General features: G+C 34.6%; 2 protein-coding genes across 3 annotated transcripts in view; one reads left to right on the top strand and one right to left on the bottom strand.

Annotated features, from left to right (window-relative positions):
* The window catches only part of TSTD3 (thiosulfate sulfurtransferase like domain containing 3), a 160,966-nt gene that overhangs the window by 114,776 nt on the left and 18,248 nt on the right, over positions 1 to 27,942 (bottom strand). The gene's annotated exons all lie outside the window — the stretch shown is intronic.
* Positions 5 to 26,761, top strand: CCNC (cyclin C). Of its 2 annotated transcripts, none has more exons than XM_055329881.1 (12): positions 5 to 306; positions 5,836 to 5,942; positions 6,815 to 6,899; positions 7,067 to 7,136; positions 10,305 to 10,356; positions 17,950 to 18,005; positions 18,908 to 18,943; positions 19,622 to 19,713; positions 20,361 to 20,428; positions 22,535 to 22,614; positions 23,755 to 23,873; positions 25,510 to 26,761. In XM_055329881.1, exons 1-12 carry the CDS (start codon positions 275 to 277, stop codon positions 25,562 to 25,564), a joined length of 852 nt encoding a protein of 283 aa, XP_055185856.1. In that variant the 5' UTR covers positions 5 to 274; the 3' UTR covers positions 25,565 to 26,761. The 2 variants fall into 2 exon arrangements, with proteins under 2 accessions (XP_055185856.1, XP_055185857.1); XM_055329882.1 differs by lacking the exon at positions 25,510 to 26,761 and adding an exon at positions 24,876 to 25,337.

Raw genomic sequence — 27,942 nt, 5'->3', positions numbered from 1 at the left:
GCGCGCCCACAGGCTGGCTGCTCCCCGCCGGCTTCCTCCGCTACCGCGGGGCGGCCCGGAACTTTTATCCGTAGGAACGGGTTTACTGTGTAGAGTGTTGCCGGCCGGCGTCAAGGAGAATAGAGTGCCATCCTCTTCCTCTCCCCGTAGCCGCCGCGGAGCGGAGCCGAGCAGATCAGATCCAGGAGCGCGGTTACCGGGCGGGCTGGGTCTATGGTCGCTCCGCGGGCCGCTCCGCCGGCTGGTGCTTTTTTATCAGGGCAAGCTGTGTCCCATGGCAGGGAACTTTTGGCAGAGCTCCCATTAGTAAGTGCTCTTCCGTCTTCTCTCCCGGGGTTTGTGGTTGGGAGTCGGTGAGGACCGGGCCTGCGACTCCCCTTGGCCTGGATCCCGGCCCCTGTCCCGAGCGCCGCGGGGTCTCCCGGGAGGCGGCAGCGGCCGGAAGCGGGATGCGCTTTTCCCTGGCGACTCCCCTCTCCCCGCCCCCTGGCAGCGTTTCGGGGGGTAGGTGTGGGGGGGGGAGGGGGGCGGGGGGACGTGTGAGCGGGAAAGGGCGGGGGCCAAGGAGGTTCGGTCTTTCTGGAAGGAAGGAGTTTAACTTGGGACTGTTGGATGAGCTAGGCCTGGAAGCGGGGTGGGATGGGATGGGTGGGGTGAGATGGGTGGGATGGGGGGATGGGTGGGATGGGATGGGGTGAGATGGGTGGGATAGGATGGGGTGGGATGGGTGGGATGGGATGGGGTGAGATGGGTGGGATGGGGTGAGATGGGTGGGATAGGATGGGGTGGGATGGGATGGGGTGAGATGGGTGGGATGGGGTGAGATGGGTGGGATAGGATGGGGTGGGATGGGTGGGATGGGATGGGGTGAGATGGATGGGGTGGAATGGATGGGGTGGGGTGGGATGGGGTGAGATGGGTGGGATGGGATGGATGGGGTGGGGTGGGTGGGATGGGGTGAGATGGGATGGGGTGGGTGGGATGGGGTGAGATGGGTGGGATGGGATGGATGGGGTGGGTGGGTGGGATGGGGTGAGATGGGATGGGGTGGGGTGGGATGGGATGGGATGGGGGGAGATGGGGTGGGGTGGGGTGGGCGCAGGTATGGCCAGTGGGGCACAGCTCCGGACTGTGAGGCCGGCTCGAGGACAGTTGCGGTTCGCTTTTGCCTGGGCTTTCTCCCGGAGTCGGCTTTGTGGTCTTTTGTCGTTGACCTTCCAGCCTGAGTGGATCTGATAGTACTCCGAGGAGACGGTGGAGACTCAGTCTTGTTTCTGCTCTCTAACCGCCTCCCGCCGTTACCTTACGCCCAGGTGGAGGTGTATGTTGTCGGTAAGGTACAGGACAAGCGCTCTCAAAATTTATCCATTTCATTAGTCTGTGCCTTACGTTTATTTTCCAGTGACTTTTCCGATTTCTTTAAACCGTTTCATCAGTTTCTGTTTTTGTTAGTGACCACGAAAGAACTAGAATAATGTTAAAAACAAAAAACAAAAAACAAAAAAAAAAAAACATTTTCCCGCAAATACACTTGTTTAGGCCGAAAGGTGAGTGATGGGACTCCTTGAACTTTGACTAGGCTTTTTCTACTGTCCGGTTGAAAGACGAGCAGAAGCCGCTGCTATAATATTTTAGCGTAAATATATCTTAATGCCAAGAGAGCATTAGTCCTTGAGATTGAAGGTGTGATTCTGTGAAGAAGATGGATTCCTATTCATTCTGTTTTCTAGTCCTTTGTAAGAGAAGAAAAAATAAACAGTGAGTTTGGAAACCTGTTTTCAGAAAAGCAGATTTTCCTCTTGCTGTAAAGTGGTGCTGCGGAGTTGGCATTCTCTAGTAACGTTACTTCTGATCATATTTTTATTTTGCACTGTTTTTGCTCACTGTAATAACGGCTTGGGCAAAACTAAAGTACGGAGGATTTAAAGAAGAGGTAGCATTTTGATAAACTTTGAAAAAAAAAGTGGAAGAATTGATAGGTAGCTAGCTGTTGATTATCAGAAGTTACAGACATTTTTCAACTTAAAAAAAAAAAGACTCTGCCTGCCTTTCGATAAGTATTTTCATTATACTTTCATTTCTTGTTGGCATAGTAAGAACATTTAGCAAACAAGGGACAAGATCTATAACATTTGTTCTTTTCACTCTTGAAATATAAAATTGTTATAATGTTAAATGTGCTTTTTTCAAAGTGTCCTTGCCTCCCAATTCAAATAGTCCTGGAGGAAGGGGCCACTGAGATCTCTTAAGAATCATGATCTACAAAAGGTTACAAGTGAAAAAGACAAGGTGATTAATTCTGGAAAAACCAACCAACAAGAAGATAACAAAAAACAAAAAAGATTTGAGTAAAAGAGGAAAACTGACACGTAATATGCTGTGTGTCATGTCTTGAAGATGAACATTTTAACATTTCTGAAGTGGGCATGACAGTTTGTTTCTCAGTAGCACATGAAATAATGGTGAATCTTACAAATGTAATCTTAAATTTCAGGAGATTTGGTATTTATAAGTGTTCTTGGTTTAACCTCCATTCTATGTGCTGTGAGGAAAAACTTAAATATTTGTGAAATTTATCTTTTTAAAAACATTGAGTGGCTGTGAGGATGCAGTTAACGGTAATTCCAGAACAGAGTGAATCAATATTTTCTGGAAAGTTGAAATAAAGCAGAACACATTCTTTGACCTTACTGCAGTAAAAGTAGAAGGACACTAAATACTAGCTGGCTCACTGAATGAACTAATGAAGAGGTAAAAGAAATAAAGTACAAAATCTGTCCTGGATACTTTATTGTATCAAAGAGGAAACTGAAAATAAAGTTACATAATATCAGGTAAATAACATGATGAGATCAATGTATATCCACTTATGGGATGTAGCCAAAGCCAAAGTTATAAACTAAAATCCAGAATAACAGAAAGAATAAAAATAAATCAAAATAGTCTACTTAAGAATATAAAGAAGAAAATAGTGAAATAAATCCTAGGGAGAAAAAAGGAAAGACTTATTAAAGGTAACACTGACAGTAACAAATTAAAAGAAAAAATAGAAAATATCAGAGCTAGTTCTTTGGGAGGGAAAATCAAAACAGTAGACTAAACTGCAGCTGCTTGAATCAAGGAAAAGAGGGATGATACAAAGATACAAAATTAGGAATGAGAAAAATAAATAAATCCAAATGTATCTTTGGGTTATCTCCATGGTAATAAAGTTGAAAGCTAAAACATTTAAAAAGCTCCATACCCACGTTATTTCATGGGTATATGTTTTCCCATTTTCAAGAGGATCTGCTACTGAAATCACTTCAGTTCACACAGAAAGAAAGCTTTCCAGTTCTCTTTATGAAGCTACAATAACATTGATAAAATCTAGGAAAGGTAGCACTAAGAACAATCTCCGTTTTGAATATTGATGTAAACATCATAAAGTATTAACAAGTAGAGCCTAACATTATACTAGTAATTTAAAAAAGGTAGCGATTTTGTAGAAATATAGTCAATATTAGGAAATCTGTTAATAAACAGTGAAGGCATCAGAAGACGTCTATTAAAATTCAACATCTCTTCTTGACTAAAATAGGATGCTTTCTTAACATGGTAAGAACATCAAAGCATGAATGATAAGAGATATTTAATGGTGAAACATTAGGAAAATTAGAGTGCCTGCTTAACATTGTTCTGAATTGCTACTCAATATAATTAATAGAATGAGATATAAAAAATGACAAAATTGTCATCCTATACAGATAAAATTAACCAGAAAATTCAGTTAATTGACAAATTATTATAAATAATATTTAATAAAGTGACCAGTTACAAAATGTAAAAAGTGGAAAGCTTTCTTTTAAATGAATGATGGAAACATAAAATACAATAGCGGTGGGAAATATGAAATACACAATAAACTAAAGAAATGTGCGGGATCTATAGGAAGAAAATTTTTAAATTCTGTAGTAGAACATAAAGATTTTAGGGATCCCTGGGTGGCACAGCGGTTTGGCGCCTGCCTTTGGACCAGGGCGCGATCCTGGAGACCCGGGATCGAATCCTACATCGGGCTCCTGGTGCATGGAGCCTGCTTCTCCCTCTGCCTGTGTCTCTGTCTCTCTCTCTCTCCCTCTCTCTGTGACTATCATAAATAAATAAAAATTTAAAAAAAATATTTTAATAAATGGAGTTTGAATTCTAGTGTTGTAAAGATAGCATTTCTCCCTATATTGATGTGTAAATTTAATGCAATCCCAAACAATTTTGAATGAGTTTCCTTTTTTGGGACTTAACATACTTCTAAAGTTCAAGCCTTAGAATAATAAATGTAATAGAATATGTAGAAATTTTCTAAAGAATAGTAAGCAGCAAGGAGGGTATTTTCCATACCAAATTTCAATAATTTAATTTTTTTCAATAATTTAATGTTTTAAAATAGCATGGCATAGAAATAAGAAAAATTGAAAGAAAAAAGCCTTAAGTGATTGGAAAATGTAGGTGATTTTTTTTTTTTTTTTTTTTTTTGGTCATTTTATGTCAGGGAAGGCCTTCCCATTGTGACAAGCATAACATCAAAGTACAATATGGGTTGGTGTTAAGTGATTCATATTTCTGTATTACAAATAATTAAATATTAAGAGATCATGAACTTGGGAAATGTTTTCAGTGTATTTGACAAATGATTTACTATCCATAATTTGCAAATTACATGAGAAGAATCTTTTAATCATGAAAAAGACCATCCCATTAGAAAAACTGTTGTTAGAATTACAGTGTACAAAAGAAGAACTGTATTTAGCCAATAAGGCCTGGAAAAATGTTTAACCTCAGAAATAAACTAAAAAACAAAATCCCCTAAAACAGTAAGATACTACTTTGCCTTTAAGTTGTACAGTATTTAAAAGATTAACAGTAACCCATAGGGGGTTTAAATATTTTAAAACACTCTCATGTACTGTTAATAGGAATGGAAATTGGTATGATGTATGGAATACAAACTGAAAATGTAAAAGTTATCAGCAAAACCAACCAATCAGTTCTATTTCTAGGAAATTATTTTAAATATATTATTAACCAAATGTACAAGGGTGAAGTACAAAGCTATTCATTAAAGTCTTATTTTTAATAATAAAAAATTATAAGCTACATATCTGTTAATAGGAATTAACTAAATAATCCATCCATAATGATGTGCAGCGATTTAAAGAGATGCTGAATAACAAATTTGTTGACATGGAAAGACTTCCAGTACATACTGAGTGACAAAGGCAAGTTACAGAGTGGTTTTTTGGGTAATTTCAATTTCATATCTGGTTAAAAATAGTAGACTTAACTAGGCAAGTGGAGGCTATTAGTGTAATAAATTATGAAGCAGCTTTTAACATGATTGGAATTTGTGAAGTCGAGAAATTAAATACTGTAGTTACTCATGAACAACTAAGAAAAGATACTTTAAATCTAAGGTATCATCATTTAGTGCCAAATAACTATACTATTATTTTATGTATCACTAGGAAAAAAATAAACGTGCTGCCAATTAAAAGCCTAAGGCATCACTGACTGTGAGATCTTTCTTGATATCAGAGTCTTAAAACCAATGCAGTAACAGTGTAAGGTAGTGAGAAAGAGAATGAAAAAGACAAAATTAGAGTGGAATTTTTTTCAGAGCATATTTACATTCATTAGTGAGATAATTCTCAGTTTCAAGAAATGTGAAAAATACTGTCTTCTGAGTTTACTTCTGGCATTTTGTATTTCTTAGAATGTTCACAACTTGTTCAGTCTTAGAATGTTTTTTGTGACTTAGTTGATTTTCTGTAACGTGTCTTAACATCTTTGTTCTTCTAGTTTGCAATGGATTTTGGATAAACAAGATCTGTTGAAGGAACGCCAGAAGGATTTAAAGTTTCTCTCAGAAGAAGAGTATTGGAAATTACAAATATTTTTTACAAATGGTAAAAAAAATAAATAACTGAAATGGTATAGTTGTTTACCTCTGAATTAAAACTTTTGTATAGTAATCTATGGTGAGCTATTTTAGTCCCTACTTAACGTTTTTATTTATACACGTATTCTTTTCATAACTTATTTTTATCTTTCTAAGTGATACAAAATCTGTTGTGAATCTTACATGTCAGGGACACTCAAGACAGTTTGAAAGTGTCATTAATCTCTCTAAACCTTTATAATATGTTATTAAGTCCAATTTATGATTGGCTAAAGCAGGTATTTTGAGGATAAATGGGTTCTTTGGGTTGACCTCCTATGTTGGCCGTTTTTATCTTACAAGTTTGCTTTGGAGGGAAGGGGGTTTAGACTCAGAAGATCCTTGCTCTGCCATGTAGCTTTGTTAAATGATCTTTCTAAAACCAGTTCACTTTTCTGCAAACCTGCCTTTCTATTGTTTTGAGAATTCATTATGGACTTTTTAATAAACTTTATAAAGTGGTAGTTGAGGTGAATTTGATAGCTGTCTAATATTTTACTTTTGCTTTTATTCTAAAGATAATATGAAAAACACTGAAAATACTTAGAAGATAGAGGGAAATACCTATTATTCAATCTTCTTAATATAAGAATAGTGTTTGCTTTGGGGACAGTTTCTATTTTTTATTGTTGTTTATGCATACTTATATTCTTTTAACAGATTTGCAAATCCTAGTCCTAACCCAGTGTGATCCAAGTAGAGCTTTAAACCATATGTAGATTTTTAATCTCTTTGTTAAAAATTAGTATAGTTATGATTTACCACATGAAAGTTATCGTTCAATGTTAATATCATAATGATAACAAAAGAACATTTAAAACTTTATTATTTTTCTTTTAGTTATTCAGGCATTAGGTGAACATCTTAAATTAAGACAACAAGTTATTGCCACTGCTACGGTCTATTTCAAGAGATTCTATGCCAGGTAGGACTTTTATTTTGAGATTATGTTACGCCTGTTTGAAACGCTTAATGTAATGTTGATGAACCTTAGTATAAATAAATGAATCATGTGCTTGCATTGAGTTTTCTTGGTTTTTCCGAATGTTTTCTATATGAATGACATTTAACTTTGTTTTCATCATATTTTAGGTATTCTCTGAAAAGTATAGATCCTGTATTAATGGCTCCTACATGTGTGTTTTTGGCATCCAAAGTAGAGGTATGAAATAGTTTTCTGTTCTTCATTGAAGTATACACAATGCACATTGGTTAATCTGCCCTAGTTTTCATATTACCTGTATAAAAATAACGACAGATGGAGATTTATGCAAAGTATTGAAATTCATACAAAATCAAAGATATACGTCTTTATACATTCATTTAGCAAACACTTATGTAGCATTTACTTTGCAAATTTGTAAATGCTACTTATGTAAATGTAAGTGCTATTCTAAGTCCTTTTAAACTATAACTGACTCATAATATCCTTATAACAAACAATGGGGTGTATGCTAGTAATATCTTCATTCCATAAAAGAGGAAACTGAGTTACATAGAGAGTAAGAAACTTGCCTAAATTCATAGAGCTGGTAAGTGGCAGAGCCAGTATTTTCCCTGGGAGTCTGGCTACTAATTGCATGCTTTTAACTGCTTTGTTCTAGGTTCTCTAAGACATTTACTGTTTGGCACTAAGTAGTATTCCATAAGTGGCACAGCTTCTTTACTATAACCTGTATTATATAGTACCTCCTCCCATGTGCCTCCTTCTCACCATATGCTTCCTATGTCCTACTGTCTTCCCTCCCTGCCACCTGATAATGGCTGCCTTCCAAACCATAGAGAAAGCAGGAGGGAAGGCAAGGATGAGTGTGGCTCTAGTCATATAGATTCCAATGAGGAATTATTAGGGCAGTGAGGGTAGAGAAATTAAGTGAAGGAAAGGGAAGAGAGATGGGAACTTGGAGCTGAGACCCAATCTCTGCTCACCTTATTTTCTTTTTTGGGAATTTTGAGAGAGCACAGCTAAAATCCAGACAGTAATAGGATATATAGACTGATTTTCATCATAATATATGCATTCTTAATGTTATGAAACCTTTGTATTATGTTTCTTAGATGTCTTTAGAATCATAATTGTATTCTTGAAAAATAATTGTAATTTAAACCTAGTAGGTTTATGATTCCTTTTGGCACTCAATTTTTATTTAGTTTTGCTCCAGTCATTATTTAGGATTATTTAAGGCATGTTTTCCAAATATTAGCTAAAGTAATGAGAGTTGACTCTATTAGGAAATAATATTAAGATAGACTTTCTAGAGGTTTATGATTTTCTAATTACAAGTGGTATTTTAAAGGGAGAGAACCAGCCCTGTTGTTGTTACTAAGTTCTTTAGTGGGAAAAGAAAGTGTTTATAAAAAGCTCATATTATGGGGTGGTTTTTCCAAATATTACCATGTCATTTGATGTATTATGAAGCACAACCAGTATGGAAAATCTAGACAAAATCTTTTATTATTATTATTTTTTAGACAAAATCTTTTAATAAATTTCTACTCTAGAAAATTAACTTGGGGATTTTAATTTGTTTAGTTTGTTAAATATCTTTTGTTATATGATTTAGTGAGTGAAAGTTTTCACTTTAAGAATTTTGGATAAAGGGAAGCCCGGGTGGCTCAGCGGTTTAGCGCCACCTTCTGCCCAGGGCATGATCTTGGAGTCCCGGGATCGGGATCAAGTCCCACTTCAGGCTCCCTGAATGGAGCCTGCTTCTCCTTCTGCCTGTGTCTCTACCTCTTTCTTTCTGTGTGTCTCTCATGAATAAATAAATAAAATCTTAAAAAAAAAAGAATTTTGGATAAAGAATAATTCCTGGGGGTGTATGCTAGTAATATCTTCATTTCTATTTATTTCAATAAATAAATGATATCTTTTTTTAAAAAAAGAATAATTCCTGGATCCGGTTGCCTGGCTGGCTCAGTTGGTAGAGCATATGACTCTTGATCTCAGGGTCATGAATTTGAGCCCCACATTGGGTGTCCAGATTACTTTAAAAGAAAGAATTATTCCTGGAAAAAAAAGTATGCCTTCATATTTGGTTATAGCGTTATTTTTTAAATTTTAACTGTGACCAAATCTTTCTGTGTTTTGTCAAGTTGTATGGGAATTATGTAGAAATGACTTTTAAGATGTCTGAGGCATCTACTTTTTAGTTTCAGTTACTGTGGTTTCAGGTTTATTTATTTATTTTAAAAGATTTTATTTATTTATTCATGAGAGACAGAGAGAGGGGCAGAGACATAGGCAGAGGCAGGAGCAGGCTCCCCGCAAGGAGCCCAATGCCAGACTTGATCCTGGGACCTGGGGATCATGCCCTGAAGGCAGATGCTCAACCACTGAGCCACCCAGGCGTCCTGGTTAGTTAATCATATTAAATGAGACAATGTATATGAGGAAATGGGAACTGACAAGTCCTGGGACACCTGGGTGGCTCAGTTGGTTAAGTGTTGAACTCTTGATTTCAGCTCAGGTCAGGATCTCAGAGTTGTGGGATAGAGCCCTGCGTTGGGCTCACACTCATCACAGAGTCTGCTTAAGATTCTGTCCCTCTTCTTCTGCCCTTCCCCCCTCCCCATCCCCACTCACACTCTCAAAAAAGAAAAAAAAAAGCTTGCTTTATGATAAGGCTGAAATTATTTTTTTAAAAAATTGTATTATAGAGTGCCACGGTGGCTCCGTCAGTTAAGCATTGGACTCTTGATCTCCGCTTAGGTCTTGGTCTCAGTGTTGTGAGTTTAAGCCCCATGTTCAGCTGGGTGTACATGGAGCCTACTTTAAAAAAAAAAAAAAAAGAGAAAAGTCGTATACTGTATCATTCTATTATTCTATCATTCTTGTCTTCTTTCAAATAGAATAATTCTGTGGTCTTTGGAATTCTTTTGGTGATGTATAAGTTTATCTTTTGAGATTCAACTGCTTTATTACTAAATAGCATAAAGTGCCTATTTGTTAGTCCAGGTTCAGTTGAATAGGAAGCATACTTAATATTTTTCTTGCCATTAAGTGTAGAATCTAAAAAATCTTTTTGGAAACTAATTAGAGTGCAGGAAACTGGCACTGTTACTTTAGGGCTTGGTTTCTAATTTGGTACCTCTCAATGTTAAATGACAAAACTATTTAAATATTTGTCCTATTGCAGCAATTTTAAGGAAAAAAAAATAACATGTTTAGAGAGTTAAGTACCTTATGCCTCAAATAGGTAGATGATGAATAACAGACTACAAACATGGTGGGGGGCAAAGGAAATACTTTGTTTTGAATAGATCCCAGATACCTTTAGGTTCATTGGCTTACCATGTACCTGAATCTCATCCACTTTTATTTCTCTAGGAATTTGGAGTAGTCTCAAATACAAGATTGATTTCTGCTGCTACTTCTGTATGTAAGTGTAAAAGGATACTACTTTAAGGATATAATTCTTTAAAAAAGTGCCACAGGACCTTAATGCTTTTCAGTTTATGAGACCTGTGAAAGATTGGTTGGGTTTATTAAATCTCTTGTGGTCATATTTATGGCTAGTGTATTTGGCTAAAAATAAAGTTAAAATACAAAAATTTAAAAGACCACTTAGAGAATTATGTCCAGGACATTATTTTTAATACTAAAAATGGATAGTAACTATTGTCCAAAAACATCAGCTCAGTGGCTTTTAATTTTAACTAATAAAAGTAAAGAAAAAACTTATTTCCCAGTTTTATTTATATTTTATTGCTTCATAATGACTAAGCCATTGTGTCATTCTTTTGGGTAAACTGTTTCTTTAGTAATTGTTGTGTATGTATTTGATGGTAATTATGTATTTTGCCTTCATATTGAAAAACATGGTACAGGAAAAAAAAATGCTGACTATAGTAGTGAGCCACAGTTCTAAGCAGCAGCTGTATAGCCTTGAGCAAATAGCTTTACCTCTTGGCTTTAGTTTTTTTTCTAAAAAGGTGGGGTTTAGTTGTCTCTGAGTCATGTCATTAAAGGAAATAACAATATAGACTAGTGATTATAAAATATTGTATACAAGGTATTAACATTATGCTATGCTCCATCTTCATGAGTTAAGAACAAAGGTAGCACCTAACAAAAGATGAAAAATAATGTAGGTTTTTTTTTTTTTTTAATTTATGTGATCTTACGTAGAAGAGGCAGAAGGATTTTTGGTGTTAGGTTTGTGAAGCTGACTAAATGTTCATATTTTTGGGTCATTCCATTTTCTGAAGAGTGTAGTCTTTTCCATGCCATATTTTACTCTTTTAAGGATAGCAGAGTAGTAATCACTTTTGCCATAGAATTTTATATAGCAGATGTATCACGTTGATAAGTATTGAATTGCCCTCTGTAAAATTGAGTTATTAAAAATTCAAAAACAACTGGAAGGAAATCCAGAATGTTAGCAGTGCTTATCTGTAAGTAATGGATTTTAGGTGCCTTATTTTCTTCTTAATGGCATTTTTTGTTTTCCAGATTTTTTAGAAGGTGTATATTTTTTAAAATGTAAAATACTGGGGTGCCTGGGTGGCTCGGTTAAGCATCCACCTCGATTTCAGCTCAGGTCATGATCTTGGGGTCCTGAGATCAAGCCCTGCATCACTCTGCACTATGTGTGTAGCCTGCTCAAGATTCTCTCTTGCTCTCCATCTACTCCTCCCCCCAATTTATGCATGTGCACTCTCTCTCCCTGCCTTTCTCAAAAAAAAAAAAAAAAAATATATATATATATATATATATATATATATATATATATATATATATATAAAGATACCTGTTCCTAAGGTTTATTTCTCATGCAGAACTGTAAAGGTATATTTGTAACAGTTGGTTACTAATGAATAGGAAATTGTCCTAGTAGAATATTTTTGTTTATTTGATAAATTTTAGTTTATTATATAGGCCCCTATAGCTTAGATTTCAAATTTCAGCCCTCTTGCTTTCTGTGTGGCAAATTGAGCAAAATACAACCTCTCTGTGTCTCATTTTCCTCATCTGCAAGATGAGGATTGATAATATCTATTTCAAGGCTTGTTTTGAGGATCAAAGGAGTTAATATCAGTAAAACTCTGAACAATATCTTGCTTGGCATTTTAGTTTGCTAGGCCTGCCATACAAAGTGTTAAGAGACTGAGTGATTTAAACAACAATTATTTTCTCACAGTCTGGAAGCTGAAGTCCCAGATCAAGGTGTTAATAAATTAGTTTCTCCTGAGCCCTCTCTTCCTGGTTTGCAGATGGCCACCTTTTTTTGCTGTGTTCTTACATAGCCCTTTCTCTATGGGTGTGCACCCTTAATGTTTCTTACTCTTTTAAGGACACCAGTCCTATAGAATTTGTGCCCACCCCTATGACCACATTTAACCATAAGTATCTCTTAATTACCTATCTCTGAATCAGTCACATTCGAATATCTCCAAATTTCAACATTGGAATTTGGCAGGGGCAGAGAGCACAATTCAGTCCATAATACTCAGTAGACTTCAGTGCCTACTCATTAGCATCAGTAACAGTGTTATTTTATCATCACTAGAAACACCACATTGGTTGCAGTGGTAGATACAAGATAAATACAAGGAATTTAAGGACAAGAACATAAGACATGCATATACAAAATTAATATAAAAGAAAAAATAAGTGGCATAGAGAATTAGAGACTGCAGCAAATATTTGAGTGGTAAAAGGTTATGTTAGATGAATCTGGAAAGGCTTAAATAGAATTTGGTAAAGAAAGATGGACATTGACCCTGGGGAAATGTAAGGGAAAGAAAGATAGTCTAGGAATATCAAATAGTGTGGTCAAAAATAGAGAAGACTAATGAGTTACATTTAGTGAATGGTCAGTAAAGAAATTGCTGGGAAAAGCTCTACCTGACTAAGGCCAGGTAATAGGGGGCCTTCAGTGAAGAACATGAAATTTGTTCTGTTAACAATCATGGTACCTTTGAAGGGTTTATTTCTTAACATGAGGATGATGCCAGAATTGTGCATTAGGAAGGTAAATCTGGCAGAATAATGTAAGCTAAATTGGAGGAGAATGTGAGTTGAAGGTAGACAGATTTTCAAGTTTTTCACATGCTACAGCACTGATGAACCTTGGGACACCTGGCTTGCAGTTGGTAGAGTATATGACTCTTGATCTCAAGGTTGTAAGATCGAACCCCATGTAGAGTGCAGAGATTACTTAAAAATGAAATCTCAAAAAACAAAGCAAAACATGGATGAACCTTGAGTACATTTGGGTAAGTAAAATAGGCTAGTCACAAAAAAAAGTACTATATGATTCCATTTAATAGTGTGTATAATCAAATTAATAGTAGAATAGAGGCTGTTAGGGGCTGAAGGGAGGGGGGAAATGGGGAATTATTGAATGAGTACAGAGTTTCAGTTTTGCAAGATGAAAGTTCAGGGGATTGATTGTGGTGATGGTTGCACAACTGTGAAGGTACTTAATACTGAACTGCATACTTAAAAATGGGTAAAGATGATAAAGTTTATATAATGTATATTTTACCACAATTTAAAAACTACCCAAAAGAATCCTTCTGAAATACTTAAAAAACTGCAAACTGTAGTCAGTGCCATCACCACGGGGTGCTGTGAGAAATAAAACCTAACAAGTTTAAAGTAGAAAAATACTATTTTGAAGTTACTGAAGTGACCCAGGCGAGTACTATTGAAGGCTTAAAATGATGTTTTTGGCCCCCAGCAAGGAGAACAAGCAAGCTAGATTTGCATTATAGAGTCAGCAGGACTTTTGAAAAGCAAGGATTTAAGAAAAGTCAGAAATGGTTTTTGAGGTGTTTTGCCTGGGCATTGGGAAGGTGAAGGTGGTACAGAAGAGATAAGTGGGTTTTAGAAAGAGTTGAATTTAGTCTTGGACGTTCTAAGTGTAGAACCTCTTAGAAATGTGAGACCAATGACAGAAATTTGAACTTGATAAATTTTAAGAGAAAGAGTTGCCTGGTGTCTTTGTGCTGCTTCGAAGATAAGTACCAAAGGAAAAAAACCAGACCTTTGGGTTTGTGATCTTTGAGAGAGAATGTCGCCGTCATTAGACATTATGGGGTAGGAGTTGAAGCGAGATGGCCAAGAACTAAGAAATGAGTAGGTGCTGAGAAAAGGAGAATTTAACTATATTACAAATATATGAAATAATTTCAGTAAAGTAGGTAAGGGGAGTTGCTGACCTAAGTAACTTTGGGAAGAGGTACATTTGTAAGACTAAAGGCAAAAGGAACTGGATGTAAGCACTATACTCTAGTTGAGAGATTTGATACTTAATGTGGGTACAAGTTAACAATTCGGGTACTGTTTATACTTGTATCTGAAATTGAACAATTCCAGTAAATAGATACATCCGTGGTAAATGGATGGCAGATGTTGAGAGCCAGGTTTCTCACAGTTGGAATGGAATATACAAATAAGAGGAGACCAGAAAGATCCATGCAATGATTGATTAGATTTAGAGGGAGTCTATAATGACATCCCAGTAGTAATGCCTAGATCTTTGTTTCTAATACCATTCTCCAATTAAAAAACAAAACAAAACAAAACTAGGTCTCCTTGGAGAAATGACTGGGACAGGAACTATACAAGACAGACCTGGAGCATTAATGCCAATAAATAAGGAAGTACTCAAAAAAAAAAAAAAAATCCACAAAACAAAACACCTACCTTAATGGGGATATGTCAAAGGGACAAATAATTCAACTGAAAGGGCTCAATGACTAAAGATAGAAGAATTTGTACAATAACAATAACAAAAAGTAATACTGGATTGTAACCCAAAGTATAAAAAAAATCCATGAGTCTATATTGATGTAAATAATTTATTGAATTAAAGGGGGGAGAAGAGATAAGTCTCTAATACATAAGAATTTAATATAATTTATGTAGCTAACTACACCCTCAAAGAGGAAAAGCATAAATTTCCACTTCTTAGGTGTTGGTTGTGCATAATGACTTCCTTCTAATGTGTATTTTATGAAAAGGGAAGGGGGAAATAACCTCAGAGTAGAGAAACCCAACAAACACTACCTCAACCAAGTGATTGAGGTCATTTTCAACAGTGATAAATCACTAGTAGCGTGTAGCTCTCATCCGATATGAGATGACACTTTATTTCTCTCATCCTTCCTTCCAAAATCCCACAGCCCCAATCTAAACATTAAATAAACATCAAACAAATTCCAGTAGAGGGTCAAACAACAAAATTTTACTTGAAAAAGAAAGTAACAGTACTCTCAAACTGGCAAGGTCATCAAAACATGGAAAGTCTGGAAAAATGTCACAGCCAAGTAGAATCTAAAGGAGACAAGACAAGTAAATATAGAGTTCTCCTGGATGAGAGCCTGAAACAGAGAAAGGACATTAGGAAAAAACTAAGGAGATAGTCCATTGTTTATGGACTATGGACTTTAATTAATAATAATGTATTTATATTGGTTCGTTAATTAAACAATGTACCATACTAATATCAGATGTTAATAACAAAAGAAATCAGATGGGAGGTTATTTCAGTCTCTTCCAGCTGCTCTAACAAAATACCTTAGACTAAGTGGCTTAAATAATAGGCATTTATTTCTCACAGTTCTGGAAGCTGGGAAGTCCAAGATCAAACAAAGTATCTGCCTTGATCAGTTCCATGATTGGCCATTTGTTTCCTGGCAAGCAGACAGCTTGCCTTCTCATTGTACTCTCATGGCAGAAAGAGATTGTTCTTCCTCTTATAAGGACACTAATCCTGTCATGGGGACCCCACCCTCATGACCCCATCTAAACCTAATTAACTCCATAACTCCATAAATCTGGAGGTGGCTCAAAATACTATCACAGGGTGATTACAGCTTCAATATATGAATTTGGGGGGACACAAAATTCAGCCCATAACAGGAGTATATAGGAGCTCTCTGTATTACCTTTTCAGTTCTATAAATTTAAAAAATGTTCTAAAAAATAGTCTACTTTTAAAAAGCAGAGGAATATAATTTGGTAGAGGTTTTATGTGTTTTTGTTTTTAAGAGAAATTTGAGCATTTAATAAGTGATGGAACAGATTTATTGGAGGAGGAATGGTTAAGGGTACAAAAAGAAAAGTACAGACTCATTTGAGCAGATGAAAAACAAATACACACGTGGTAGAGGTAGCAATAGAGAATGAGAATATACAAATAAGAAAGAAGCAATCTCATTCTAATTTTCCTCACAAATTAAAAAAGAATTAGAAGATGATAGAAAATCAAAATGCAGAGCAATTTTATCATGGAATAGAAGAAAGGCTAACAGTATCAGGTAAATCTTAACGTTAGGTGTCAAGGTCTTATTGGGGACGTAGATTTGTTTTATGTACAGAGATATTACTTTGTTGATTAGTTATCATTTAAGTACCTATTTTGCTTGTATACTTTATTTTTTTAAATTTTTTAAAATATTTTATTTACTTATTCATGAGTGACACACAGAGAGAGGTAGAGACATAGTCAGAGGGAGAAGCAGGCCCCATGCAGGGAGCCCGATGTGGGACTTGATCCCAGAACCAGGGGATCACGCCCTGAGCTGGAGACAGACACCCAACCACTGAGCCACCCAGACATTCCTACTTGTATACTTTATATCTTGTTTACATCAGAAGGATCTGTAAAACTCAGAAACCTTAATATTAGGTATGTTTTCAAATAAAGAAGAAGAGGAAAGCTTAAGTATAAATTTTCTAAGTCAACTTGAAATGGCTCAGGTTTCAAATCTTGGCAGATGTTACCTATCTTTTTTTTTTTTTAATAAATTAATTGTTTATTGGTGTTCAATTTACCAACATACAGAATAACACCCAGTGCTCATCCCGTCAAGTGTCCCCCTCAGTGCCCGTCACCCATTCACAGATGTTACCTATCTAAATTAGTTGTTAGATTCCTCAGTTTACAAAATAAAACTTTTTTTTTTTTAAGATTTTATTTATTTATTCATGAGAGACACAGAGAAAGAGAGAGGCAGAGACACAGGCAGAGGGAGAAGCAGGCTCCATGCAAGGAGCCTGACGTGGGACTCGATCTGGGGCCTCCAGAATCAAGCCCCTGGCTGAAGGTGGTGCTAAACCGCTGAGCCACCCAGGCTGCCCCAAAATAAAACTTTTTGAAAATAAAGTATGTAGACTAAATGAAAAAAAATTTAAATCCTTGTGAGGTCTTAGTTTTTATAAAAATGAAAGAAATCACAGAACAGATCCTCTAGAGACTATCTGCAGTCAGTCCCTTGATGAAATGTGGCATCATAGTGATTTGAATACAGTTTTCTCAAGTAGTACTTAAATGTGTATACTTATCATTTTGAGGACATAGAGGAATGATAATCAACAGTTTTTTTCATTTGTACTTAGTGACAAAGAAGAGTAATAACTATATGTTTGTGTGTGGTGTGGAAAAGTGCTGGAGAATTTTGGATGTATGTTTATACTTTTATTAAAATGTATCTTTTGATAAGAAAGTATCTGTTCTAGAAAGTACAGATTAGTTAAAATCCTTAAATCTCAGATGACCACTATTAACATTCTTTGGTTGTATTATCTTTTCAATTCATATATACGTATGTATGAATACATATATAACTGGTGTTCCTTCCAAGCTAAATTACTGAAAAATAAAACCAATATCATTCTAGAGCTGGAAAGATTTTAGAGATGAAAAAAATCCAAGTGATTTTTTTTTTTTTTTATCCAACCCCTTTATTTTTTAAGCAGCAGAACCCTTTTTTAATACATGAAGTATATAATTAAAGCTCTCTCTTAATTGTAATATAGTTAGGGCTTCCTGCCACTTAGTGCTTTCTACTTGCCTGAAAACAAAAAACAAAATCTGGGTCCCTAAGCATCTCTAAGAGCTCTTACTAAAAACTAAAAGTGATTTAGCCCTTCCTCTAATATTCTACACGGTGTTAAAGAAATTTTGGTTTAATTTACTTTTTCATTTTCTTAGTTTAAGTCATTTTTTTGTTTTCTGCAGTAAAAACTAGATTTTCATATGCCTTTCCAAAGGAATTTCCTTATAGGATGAACCATGTAAGTATATGTTATAAAAAACAAACAAACAAACAAACCTGTTTTCAAAGCTGTATAAGCTAGCTCCATTTTATGTTAGAATAAATTGAACAGTTTCCTATAAATGGCAGTTTTAAATACTACAAAAATATAAATTTTAATTCTAAATTAAAGCTAAATTCTAACTTTTTTTTTTTTTTAAAGCACTTAATAGCAGTGGTTATCAAACCTGGATGCCCATCAAATCACTTTGGGAACTTTTTAATAATGTTAATACCAGGGGCTCTCCAGACCAAGTAAAACAGAATTTTTAGGCTTGAGGCCTGGGGACTGGTATTTTCTAAAAGCTCCCAATACTAGTGTGCAGCTAGGACTGAGAACTACTATAATGGAACAATATGAAAACCATATTTGAAACTTTACATTAATTTAGAAGGTGAGTTTCTATTAACATTTTTAATAGACATCTCCTTTTCCTAACTTATAAGAGATTTCTTCATCTCTGTAAATTGTATATTTTTGTTTTGTATTCAGTATTCTTTCCTTTTATTGATTTGTAATATAAGAGTAACACATAAATAGAGATAATTGCATTTTTTGCATTTGTTGAGTGGAAGGTGTATTGGAAAATCTGAAGTTTACACAGAATATTTTAAATTAAAGTAGTAATGCTTACATGAGGCTGACTTTTCTATAAGGATTAAAATCCTTTATAATAATAATTTCATGCATTGTATGGTAGTAAAAAAGTAATTTTTATTGGGCATGTTCATTCTGATATAAACTATTGTGTATATTTTCTTGATTTAAAAAAATTTTTGGTAAAAATCTGTGTTACATTAATGTATGAATTGTTATGTTAGACTAAGTAGACTCATCTAATTTGTTTCATGTTGACATTTGTAATCTTTTTTTTAAAACAGATATTAGAATGTGAATTCTATCTTTTAGAACTAATGGTAAGTATATTACTTCCTTATGATTAATAGAGTAAAACTTACTTTCAACTACAGTGAAGTCAGAAATATTTAAAGAAATTATTTGTAGGGAGGTGCATTTTAAAACCATCCAAGTTATACATGATGGTGAAATCACAGTATCTAGTAGTATCATCACCTATATCCTCTCACAAGCCTGTAAAATAATTATATATCCCACTTAGGATGGGAAAATTTTTCTGTTATATAGTAACTATGGTAAAAGGATTACAAGCAAACCAGTCAGGACATTAAGCCACTGTAAATTATTTGCACAATTTGTGTATGTGTGTGGTGTTATTTAAAGATAGATTATGTCTTTGGCAGAATTCTGCTCCTCCAGTTGGGAATTATGGATTTATAGGCTAATAAGAGGTTTCAGTGTGTTGCAGATGTGACACTTTGAGTCTCTAAGGGAATGGATGCTGACTGACTGCCAACCGATTTACCAAGGTATATTCCAGAGAGAGCACTGCCTTCACTATTATAGTAGAGTTTAGGGCTGCCATACTGCTTGCTTAAGAGAATAAGAGGGAAGCAAGCATGACTTAGAGAAATACATTTTGAAATACACTATTATAAATCAGTTGGGTAATGATAAGTTTTTGTGTTGTAATAAATCTGTTTTTATACAATACACATTTTTTAAACTGTTTCTAGGATTGTTGCTTGATAGTGTATCATCCTTATAGACCTTTGCTCCAGTATGTGCAGGACATGGGCCAAGAAGACATGTTGCTTCCCCTTGCATGGTAATTAGAACAGAAGTTATTCATAGTGTAACATGTTATTAGCTAGGAAGGTTGACAACTGAATATCAAGTTTAGTATTTTTAAAGTAATTAAACTAGTGCCCCAAGATATTGTATGTTGAGTAAAATATCTGCTCGTTGAATTTTAATTAACTATATTTATAAATGCTAAATTGGTAAGGATTCTTATTTATTATTTCCATTAAAATTTGATTCTTATAAAAAACATTGTTTACATAAAAATTAAGACAGGTTTTCAAATAGAATGCTTTGTATTGGTATTTAATATACATATTGTATAATTTCTGGTTTTCTCTGATTTTCTAATTTTTGAAAAATTGGAAAAATCATTATATTGTAATTTCTGTAGGGTTTTAAGTTTTAAAATCTATTTAGCAAAAAAATAAAAAATTAAAAAATTAAAATCTATTTAGCTGTAATTTTATCCATTAAAAAAATGCTTATTCATTGTCATTTTCATGTATCCATCTTTTTTTCTTGATGTTTTCACCTTTATATCTATGCTTCAATAATGTTAAAAGAAATAAATATGTACAAAGATGGGAACTCTGGCCCTCTCTGGAGGGAGATGTACAATTATATAAGGTGGTTCTGATTTCAGTAATAATATGATTTACATTTCTATAGGAGGATAGTGAATGATACCTACAGAACGGATCTTTGCCTACTGTATCCTCCTTTCATGATAGCTTTAGGTAGGTAAGCATGGTATTTCTTTATTAGTTAAATTGTTATAAGCTTATTTAGGTCATCCCAAAAGAAATTTCACCCTATTATACTCTATGTTCTTACATTTCATGAAATAACAGACTAATCCTTGCATGTGAACTTTTAATAATATGCAACTTTCAGAGGTCAGAGTTATTGCCCCTTTCACTCCCCTCTCTTGTTAAGTTTGTGTTTTAAATCATTTAAAATCATTTTGACCAGTGTTTGAATAGAACGTTTTTGTTTAGGAGAAAAAGTTCAGAATTAAGCCTGTTAATACTACTTGTAAATTATATAGAATAACTGGGCCTGTCATTTATTTCCTGAGCCCATTTCAGTCCTCAGAGGTTCAGTAAAGGAGCCTCTGTAGTCAGTGCCTTGCTGGAGGGAGAAGTTAGCTCCCAATTTATTTATCTGTGGAAGGCAGTGTAATGGGTTAGTTAGAACATAGTCTTTGGAGTCAGATAGTCCTAGGTTTAAACTTTGCTTTCTTTATAGTTGTGGGAAAAGTATTTAACCTTTCTGAGTTTGTTTCCTTAATTGCAAAATGTTAGGGATACTACATACAGAACTGTTGCAAATATTAAATGAGATATCTTCTAGAACACCAGTAATGCCTGCCATATATTAAGCACTTATTAGTTTCTTTTCTCTTTTTCCTATTGATTTCCAAGATTTTCCCCCTATTCTTTTACCACTCAATTTCTGGATAAAATACACAACTTCTTTTAACCTGTACATTCTCTGCTTACATTCTCACCTTATTTTAAGACTTGTCTCAGATATCACCTCTTTAGTAATAGCCCTCCCTGTGCCCAAACTTCCTATATCACCTCAGTCTGGGTTTAGGATGTCTTTTTTTGTTTCTAATTTACTCTGTGTTTTCCTTGTTACGACATTTCCCACTGTATTTTAATTACCTGTTAATTTCAGTTCTTTGGCTTTTCAGTCCCATCAGGGCCTACACCCTACTTTACAGCTTCATTTAACTTGGGGCAACCAGTATGTCAGTTCCCCTTATGAGTCACTGTTTGCTTAGAATGTCATCCTCAACAAAATCGTATGGTTAACTAAACCAGGGTAATATAACTTACGAAGCTGGTGTGAGTTCAGGGTAGCCAAGCTGCTTGTTGGAGTTATATCAGGCAAAATTATGATGTAGATTGTTGTCTTTGGGCTCCTTTAATGTTAGTTTATAGTGTGTGTAATGTGTATATAGTTGACCCTTGAACAACATGGATTTGAATTGTGCAGGCCTTGTACTTACAGCCAGGTTTTTTTTATAGTATTGTACATGTATTTTCTCTTCCTTATGCTTGCCTTAATAACATTTTTCCTCTAGCTTCCTTTATTATAAGAGTAAGGAATATAATAGATACACAAAATATGTGTTAATCTGCTATTTAGTCAGGGTTCCAGTCAAGAGTGGATTATTAGTAAAGTTTTTGGAGAGTCAAGTTACCTGCAGATTTTTTTTAACTGCAGAGGGGTTGGCACCCCTAAGATTCATATTGTTCAGAGGTCAACTGTAATTATATTGTATATAGGGCATTACATTTTTTTCTAAGCTCCATTTGATTGTAACACTGAATTCGTTACTGGGGTGCCCAGTATTTGCCTGACTTGCTCATGTGCTGGTAACTTTAAATAGGCACACACTGCTTGTAATTGAAATATCAAAATATAATCAGTTGTTGAAATTTATCAGAATATTATTGGCGCTGTGTGTGTGTGTGTCAGACTGACTCCTGGATGTATTTTGACCACTCCTTTGTTCAGGGATCATTTCCCTGCTCTAGTTTCCTTATTGAATTTTTTCCTGACATGCCCTGAATCTCAGAGCAACTGTACTATCACTGGTACACAGTGAGCAGCTGGAGATGTCAAGAACCTTAATATAGTCTAGTAATTTTTTCTGTATTACATTAAATTGATGGGATAGTTATTGGTAACTATTAGCTAAATCTATGTAATTTTTAAAAAGAATATTGGAAAATGCACGTGAAAATTTTAAGTGAATATCTTTAGTTCTAAGTCCCTGCATTCCATAATTGTGGTTAAACATGGGCCTTTTTCTCTCATTTTCTTTCTAGCTTGTCTACATGTAGCTTGTGTTGTTCAGCAGAAAGATGCCAGACAGTGGTTTGCTGAGCTTTCTGTGGATATGGAGAAGGTATTCTTTAAAATTCTCTTAGTTGAGGGGCGCCTGGGTGGCTCATTTGGTTAAGTGTCTAACTCTTGATTTTGGCTCCAGTCATGATCTCAAGGTTGTGAGATCGAGCTCTATTTCAGGCTCTGCACTGCGTGTGGAGCCTGCTTAAGATTCTCTCTCCCTCTTCCCCTTCCCTTTCTTGCACTTTCTCTCTAAAACAAAAATTAAAACATTTAAAAAATAAATTAATAAAATAAAAATAAAATTCCCTTGGTTGAATATAAACTTTGACATTTTAAAGTTAATATGATATTTACTTAACATGAGTCTAAAATCCTATGATGTTCACCAGGCTAAGATTTTTGGTAAAAAATACTAAGAAACAAGTTTGGTAAGAAGAGTTGATGTTGATTATTTAGGTGATATTTCTCTTTTGGGTTTAGGTTTAAACAGAATGGTAAACTTGGTTTGCTTAATTGCAAAGCTGCCTCTAATTTCCAGGATTATTTTAAAAGCTACTTAGAGACCATTAAATACTACTCTAAATTGTTGTAACACAGCCTGTCTCCTGACAAAATGGGTTTTGCCCTTTTTTCTACCTTTTCTCCTGAAATGTTGATAGCATTAGAATCAATCCAATGTGAGGTCTACTCAGATGAGAAAGAGGGCTAATTTAGAAACTGGATCTGACAGATTTATAGCTGCCAATTTTTGAGCACCTTAACTTGTGTAGAGCCGTTAACAGAGAAATAAAACAATGTCTTTCATGTACCAACTCCCATTGAATTGTCTGACCCAATCGGTATTAGAGTGTACTCTGTAGTAGCATACATACATGAAGGAATATCTTCATGATTTAGACCTCTGTTCCCAGTATCTCACATTTTTTGGTTCAAGATATCAGCAGATAGAAGAAAACTAACTGCAGAGATGGATAAGGATGGACAAGGTATACCTATTAAAAGATGAGAGGGTAGAAGGAGAAGCCTATAGAGCAGTGCAGTAAAAATACTGCTTTCAAGTTTAACAAGATTGCCTAATTTAACTTGAATACTTAAGGACAGAGACTGTCTTTTCACTCTTTTCTGAGGATGTGTGTTTTTTACATACTAAATGTTGCTTGACATTGCCATTGAGAACTTTTCAAATATTTACTTCTAGATTTTGGAAATAATCAGGGTTATTTTAAAACTGTATGAGCAGTGGAAGAATTTTGATGAGCGAAAAGAGATGGCAACTATTCTTAGTAAGATGCCGAAACCAAAACCTCCTCCAAACAGGTACTTTGTAGATTTTAATTATTGATTACACTTAATTATATCTTTCATGTACATTATATTTTCTCATAGATTATGTTGTATTTATTATTTTCATGAAATTTCTTCCAAACTTCATGATTTATGTGACTTTTTAAAAAATCTGACATGATAGATTGACAGTGTCTCATTTTAAAAAAATATATTAATTTGATCATTTGTTAACTTTTCCTGATGTAATGGCAGGTCTCTTACAGGTATCCCTCAACATATGGCTATATACTGTACATTAATTTAAACAGAACAGAATTAGGCTAGTTCATCTGAAATTCAAAGATAAAGAATTGTGTAGTATCTCCTGTCCATTTGACTCTGTGACCCTGCCCCCTAATGGCTATTATCCTGTTTTATAAATTTCAATAGCAGGTTTCAAAAACTTAGGTGATCGATCTGATGTTATAAATAAGGAATTCTGGCTTTTTTTTTTTTTTAAAGGTTTTTTATTTATTTATTTACGATAGTCACAGAGAGAGAGAGAGAGGCAGAGACACAGGCAGAGGGAGAAGCAGGCTCCATGCACCGGGAGCCCGATGTGGGATTCGATCCTGGGCCTCCAGGATCGCGCCCTGGGCCAAAGGCAGGCACCAAACCGCTGCGCCACCCAGGGATCCCGGAATTCTGGCTTTTAAATGACCTGAAGATCCATGGCACATACTAACATAATTTTGCTAACTATGAATCACTTGTGCTAAAAGGGTTTTCTTTGGTAGTTTTTTATAGGATCTTTTCATTTAGTTCAGTGGTTTTCAGCTCTCACTATATCAGATCATTTGGAGTAGGAAAAACTGTCAGAAGGGAAACAAATGCTATCCATCTTAATGATAAAAAAAACTAAGTTATATAATATTAGGATAGATTTGTAGTCTAGTAAGTTCTTGCTGTTTGGAAAGAATTAATACTTGACTTCTACAAGGAGCTGTTTAAGGCAGTCATTCAAACAGCTACCTTTGGATGCATTTTTTGCAGAAATTCCCTGAGTGATTCTCCACTAGTGGCAGGGCCTGAAGCTGCAAGATGATGATGGACAAGATAAGGCAATAATCCTATTGCCACAGTTACTGGTATTTTCAGTTTTAGTTAATTTTATTTTAAGTATTCGGCAGTTTTCAGGAAATTGCCATTTTTCTTTCTGACTTATAGTTTGTTGTATTTATGTGTGATTTTATTATGTCTTTGGACAGTAATTTTTTGGAAAGAACACTTCTTGATTATCACATTTAGTAGATATAAGATTTTATATGTAAGATTTAATTTTACAGGAAATTTGTTCAAAAGAAGTTCTTATCTCTATGTTGAGTGATACCTGTAATGACAATGAAATACTATACCCTTATTTAAATTTTTTGAGTGTATATGGACACTAACTTCCAGAATGCTTGTTATGTGTGAGGGCACCAAGTTACATAAGAATAAAAATATAAAACCAAATGTTAGTCTTCTGTATTTTAATTTTCCATATCTGTGTCTTACAATCAGGAATGCTTTTGTTTTGTAGAGTTGTACCACAGAGTAACTAACTTTAAAAATTAGTTGGCTTATCAGGGTGTTAAAAATGAGTCTTTTAATTGGTATAAAATCTCTTTCTTCCCCACTTGAACAGTGAAGGAGAGCAGGGTCCAAATGGAAGTCAGAACTCTAGCTACAGCCAATCTTAAAACATTCCGAAGAATTCCATAGTGGACCAGTTGGAAATAAACCATTGGACAGATTTCAGTTATGTCTTCAATGGAACACAAATGAAAATGAATAGCTTGTTTCTGTCAAGCATATTGGGAAGTGATTTTATTTTTGCAAAATAAGTTTTTCTTTACCTAATTTGATTCTAGTACATAATTGATTAAAATTGATTATAATTGATTATAAAAGCTTGGAAAGGTTCTAAGGGGACCTACAGACAGACTTACATAGACATTTCAAAATTAATAGCTTTTGATTAGTATACTTTTTCTTAATTTGGATAATAGAAATTGTAGCTTTTTATTAAGCCAAGAAACATGAAGCATAATTTGTTTAAAATTCTCTTTGGTCATTGAAGGACCAAAAAAGGACATAAAAAGTCAAATATATGAGGGTTTTTTTCCCTCCTTAAGTTAAACTTTAAAACTGTATTTAAGGAATCAAATCTTACAAAATCCTGGAAGATTTTGGTAATGATGTTGATAATTTCAGGGAAATTAATCAAGTACCTATTGATTTAAAAGTGTATTTTATTCAATAGTTTTAGTATCTTGCCATGGAAGATACTAGCCCAGCCTAGCAGAAAAGTGCAATATGTATAGCATACTTTGACATTTTAAAAGTTATATTAATTCCATAACCATTTTGAAGTGCTGGGCAAACTTTAAAAAAAAAAATCCTACATGATGTACTTTGCATTTGATTCACAGTTAATCAGGCATTTTGAAAGCTAATTGGATAAAATACCATAATATGGTTGAAATTTGGTAACATTTTAATGTTAATTTTTACTCTACTGTGAAAAGTTTTTTATATGACATCACACCCTAGTTTATTTTTGTGTCTTAGTGTGGATTTACAAATTTACTACAGGTATCCTGAGCCAGGAACACAATCAGGTTTCAGGCCAGTTTGATACTGGCTATTCTTAATTCTCATGAGTGTAGGACTTTGAACTAAATGTTATGTCAGTGGGACTGTGCTGTCTGTGGAACTTAAAATAATCATTTTCTTCAGATTTGAAGGAGAGTGATAAAATTTGGAGTCATAGGATATTGATGTACAACTTAAGGATTAAATTTTTTATAAATCAATTGTGAACAATGGATTATTAAATTAAATGTTGACTTCCTAGTATAAAACTTCAAGAATAAAAGTAAAGTTCTCCAGCTATATTGACTAGTGTCTTGAATTTATCTTTTTGAATCTGCCTTTTGTTTTGAGTCCTTCTTCCTTTGGATCAGTATTAATGTCTTCTACAGTTTGTCAAGTTGGGTAATTTCAAATGGCTTATAAACAGACTTTTCCTTCCTTGTGGAGAGGATTAGATAAATTGAGAGATTATGTGTAAAGTCAAAACCAATGATAAAAATAGGTTTTGTAGGCTTATGGGCAGGATAAGAAATGAGGAAAAAAGCTCTTCTCGGGTCTGAAAGGATTAAGGTTGGGTTTGGGTTGGAAGAGCAGACTGATTATATATCACAATCATTGACTTGACCCTAATTTTTCACTTGAGCCCTCTTTTATTCTTTTAAAATTTTTATTTTGAAAAGCAATACAACATATACAAGAGTAAATAAAATAGTGTAATGAACTCCATGTGTCGTTACCGTTTCAACAATGATTAATTCGTGGCCAATTTCATTTCATTAAACTCACATTTGCTTCCCATAAAATGGATATTATTTTGAAACAAATCCAAGATACCATCTTTCATCTCTATTTCAGTATATATTCCTAAAGACAATGGCTCTTTAAAAACCAGAAGTATTATACCTAAAGAATTAGTCAAAATAACGTTGTACTATCAAATATTCATTGCTGAAATTCTCAGTTATAATTATCAGGAGAAATTGTTAAATAATTCTAGTCAGATCTAAATAAGGACCAAACATTGCAATTAACTGATAAATCCTTTAAATCTTTTTAAATTCATGGTTCCTCTTCCATCTTATTTTTTAAATTTTCCTTTGTGGTTTGATTATCTACTAAGAGTATCCCACCAATATGGATCTTGCTAATTGTATCCTTGAGGTGCCATTTAACATGTTCCTTTTTCAGTATTTTCTGTAAGTCTTGATCAAGTTCAGATTAAAAAAAAAATTTTTTTTTGAAAAGGTAGACTACTGTATAAGGTATCTTCCATTAGAGGGCATATCATAGTTGATTGTCTCTTTCTGTAATTTGTCAGTCATTGATGACATGTATTGTTTTTAAAAATCAAATCATGTAGGCTGCACTACCCAGTGTGAGAGCCACTAGCTAGCTACATGGGGCTATTGAACACTAAAAATGTGGCTAGTCAAAACTGAGATGTCCTATAAATGTAAAAATACATGTTAGATTTCAGTACTTA

The sequence above is a fragment of the Nyctereutes procyonoides genome, unplaced genomic scaffold (assembly GCF_905146905.1).
Source record: "Nyctereutes procyonoides isolate TBG_1078 unplaced genomic scaffold, NYPRO_anot_genome, whole genome shotgun sequence".
In the NCBI taxonomy this organism is placed as follows: Eukaryota; Metazoa; Chordata; class Mammalia; order Carnivora; family Canidae; genus Nyctereutes; species Nyctereutes procyonoides.
Note: the sequence above shows the minus strand (reverse complement) of the source record. Positions and strands in the feature narration are given on the sequence as shown.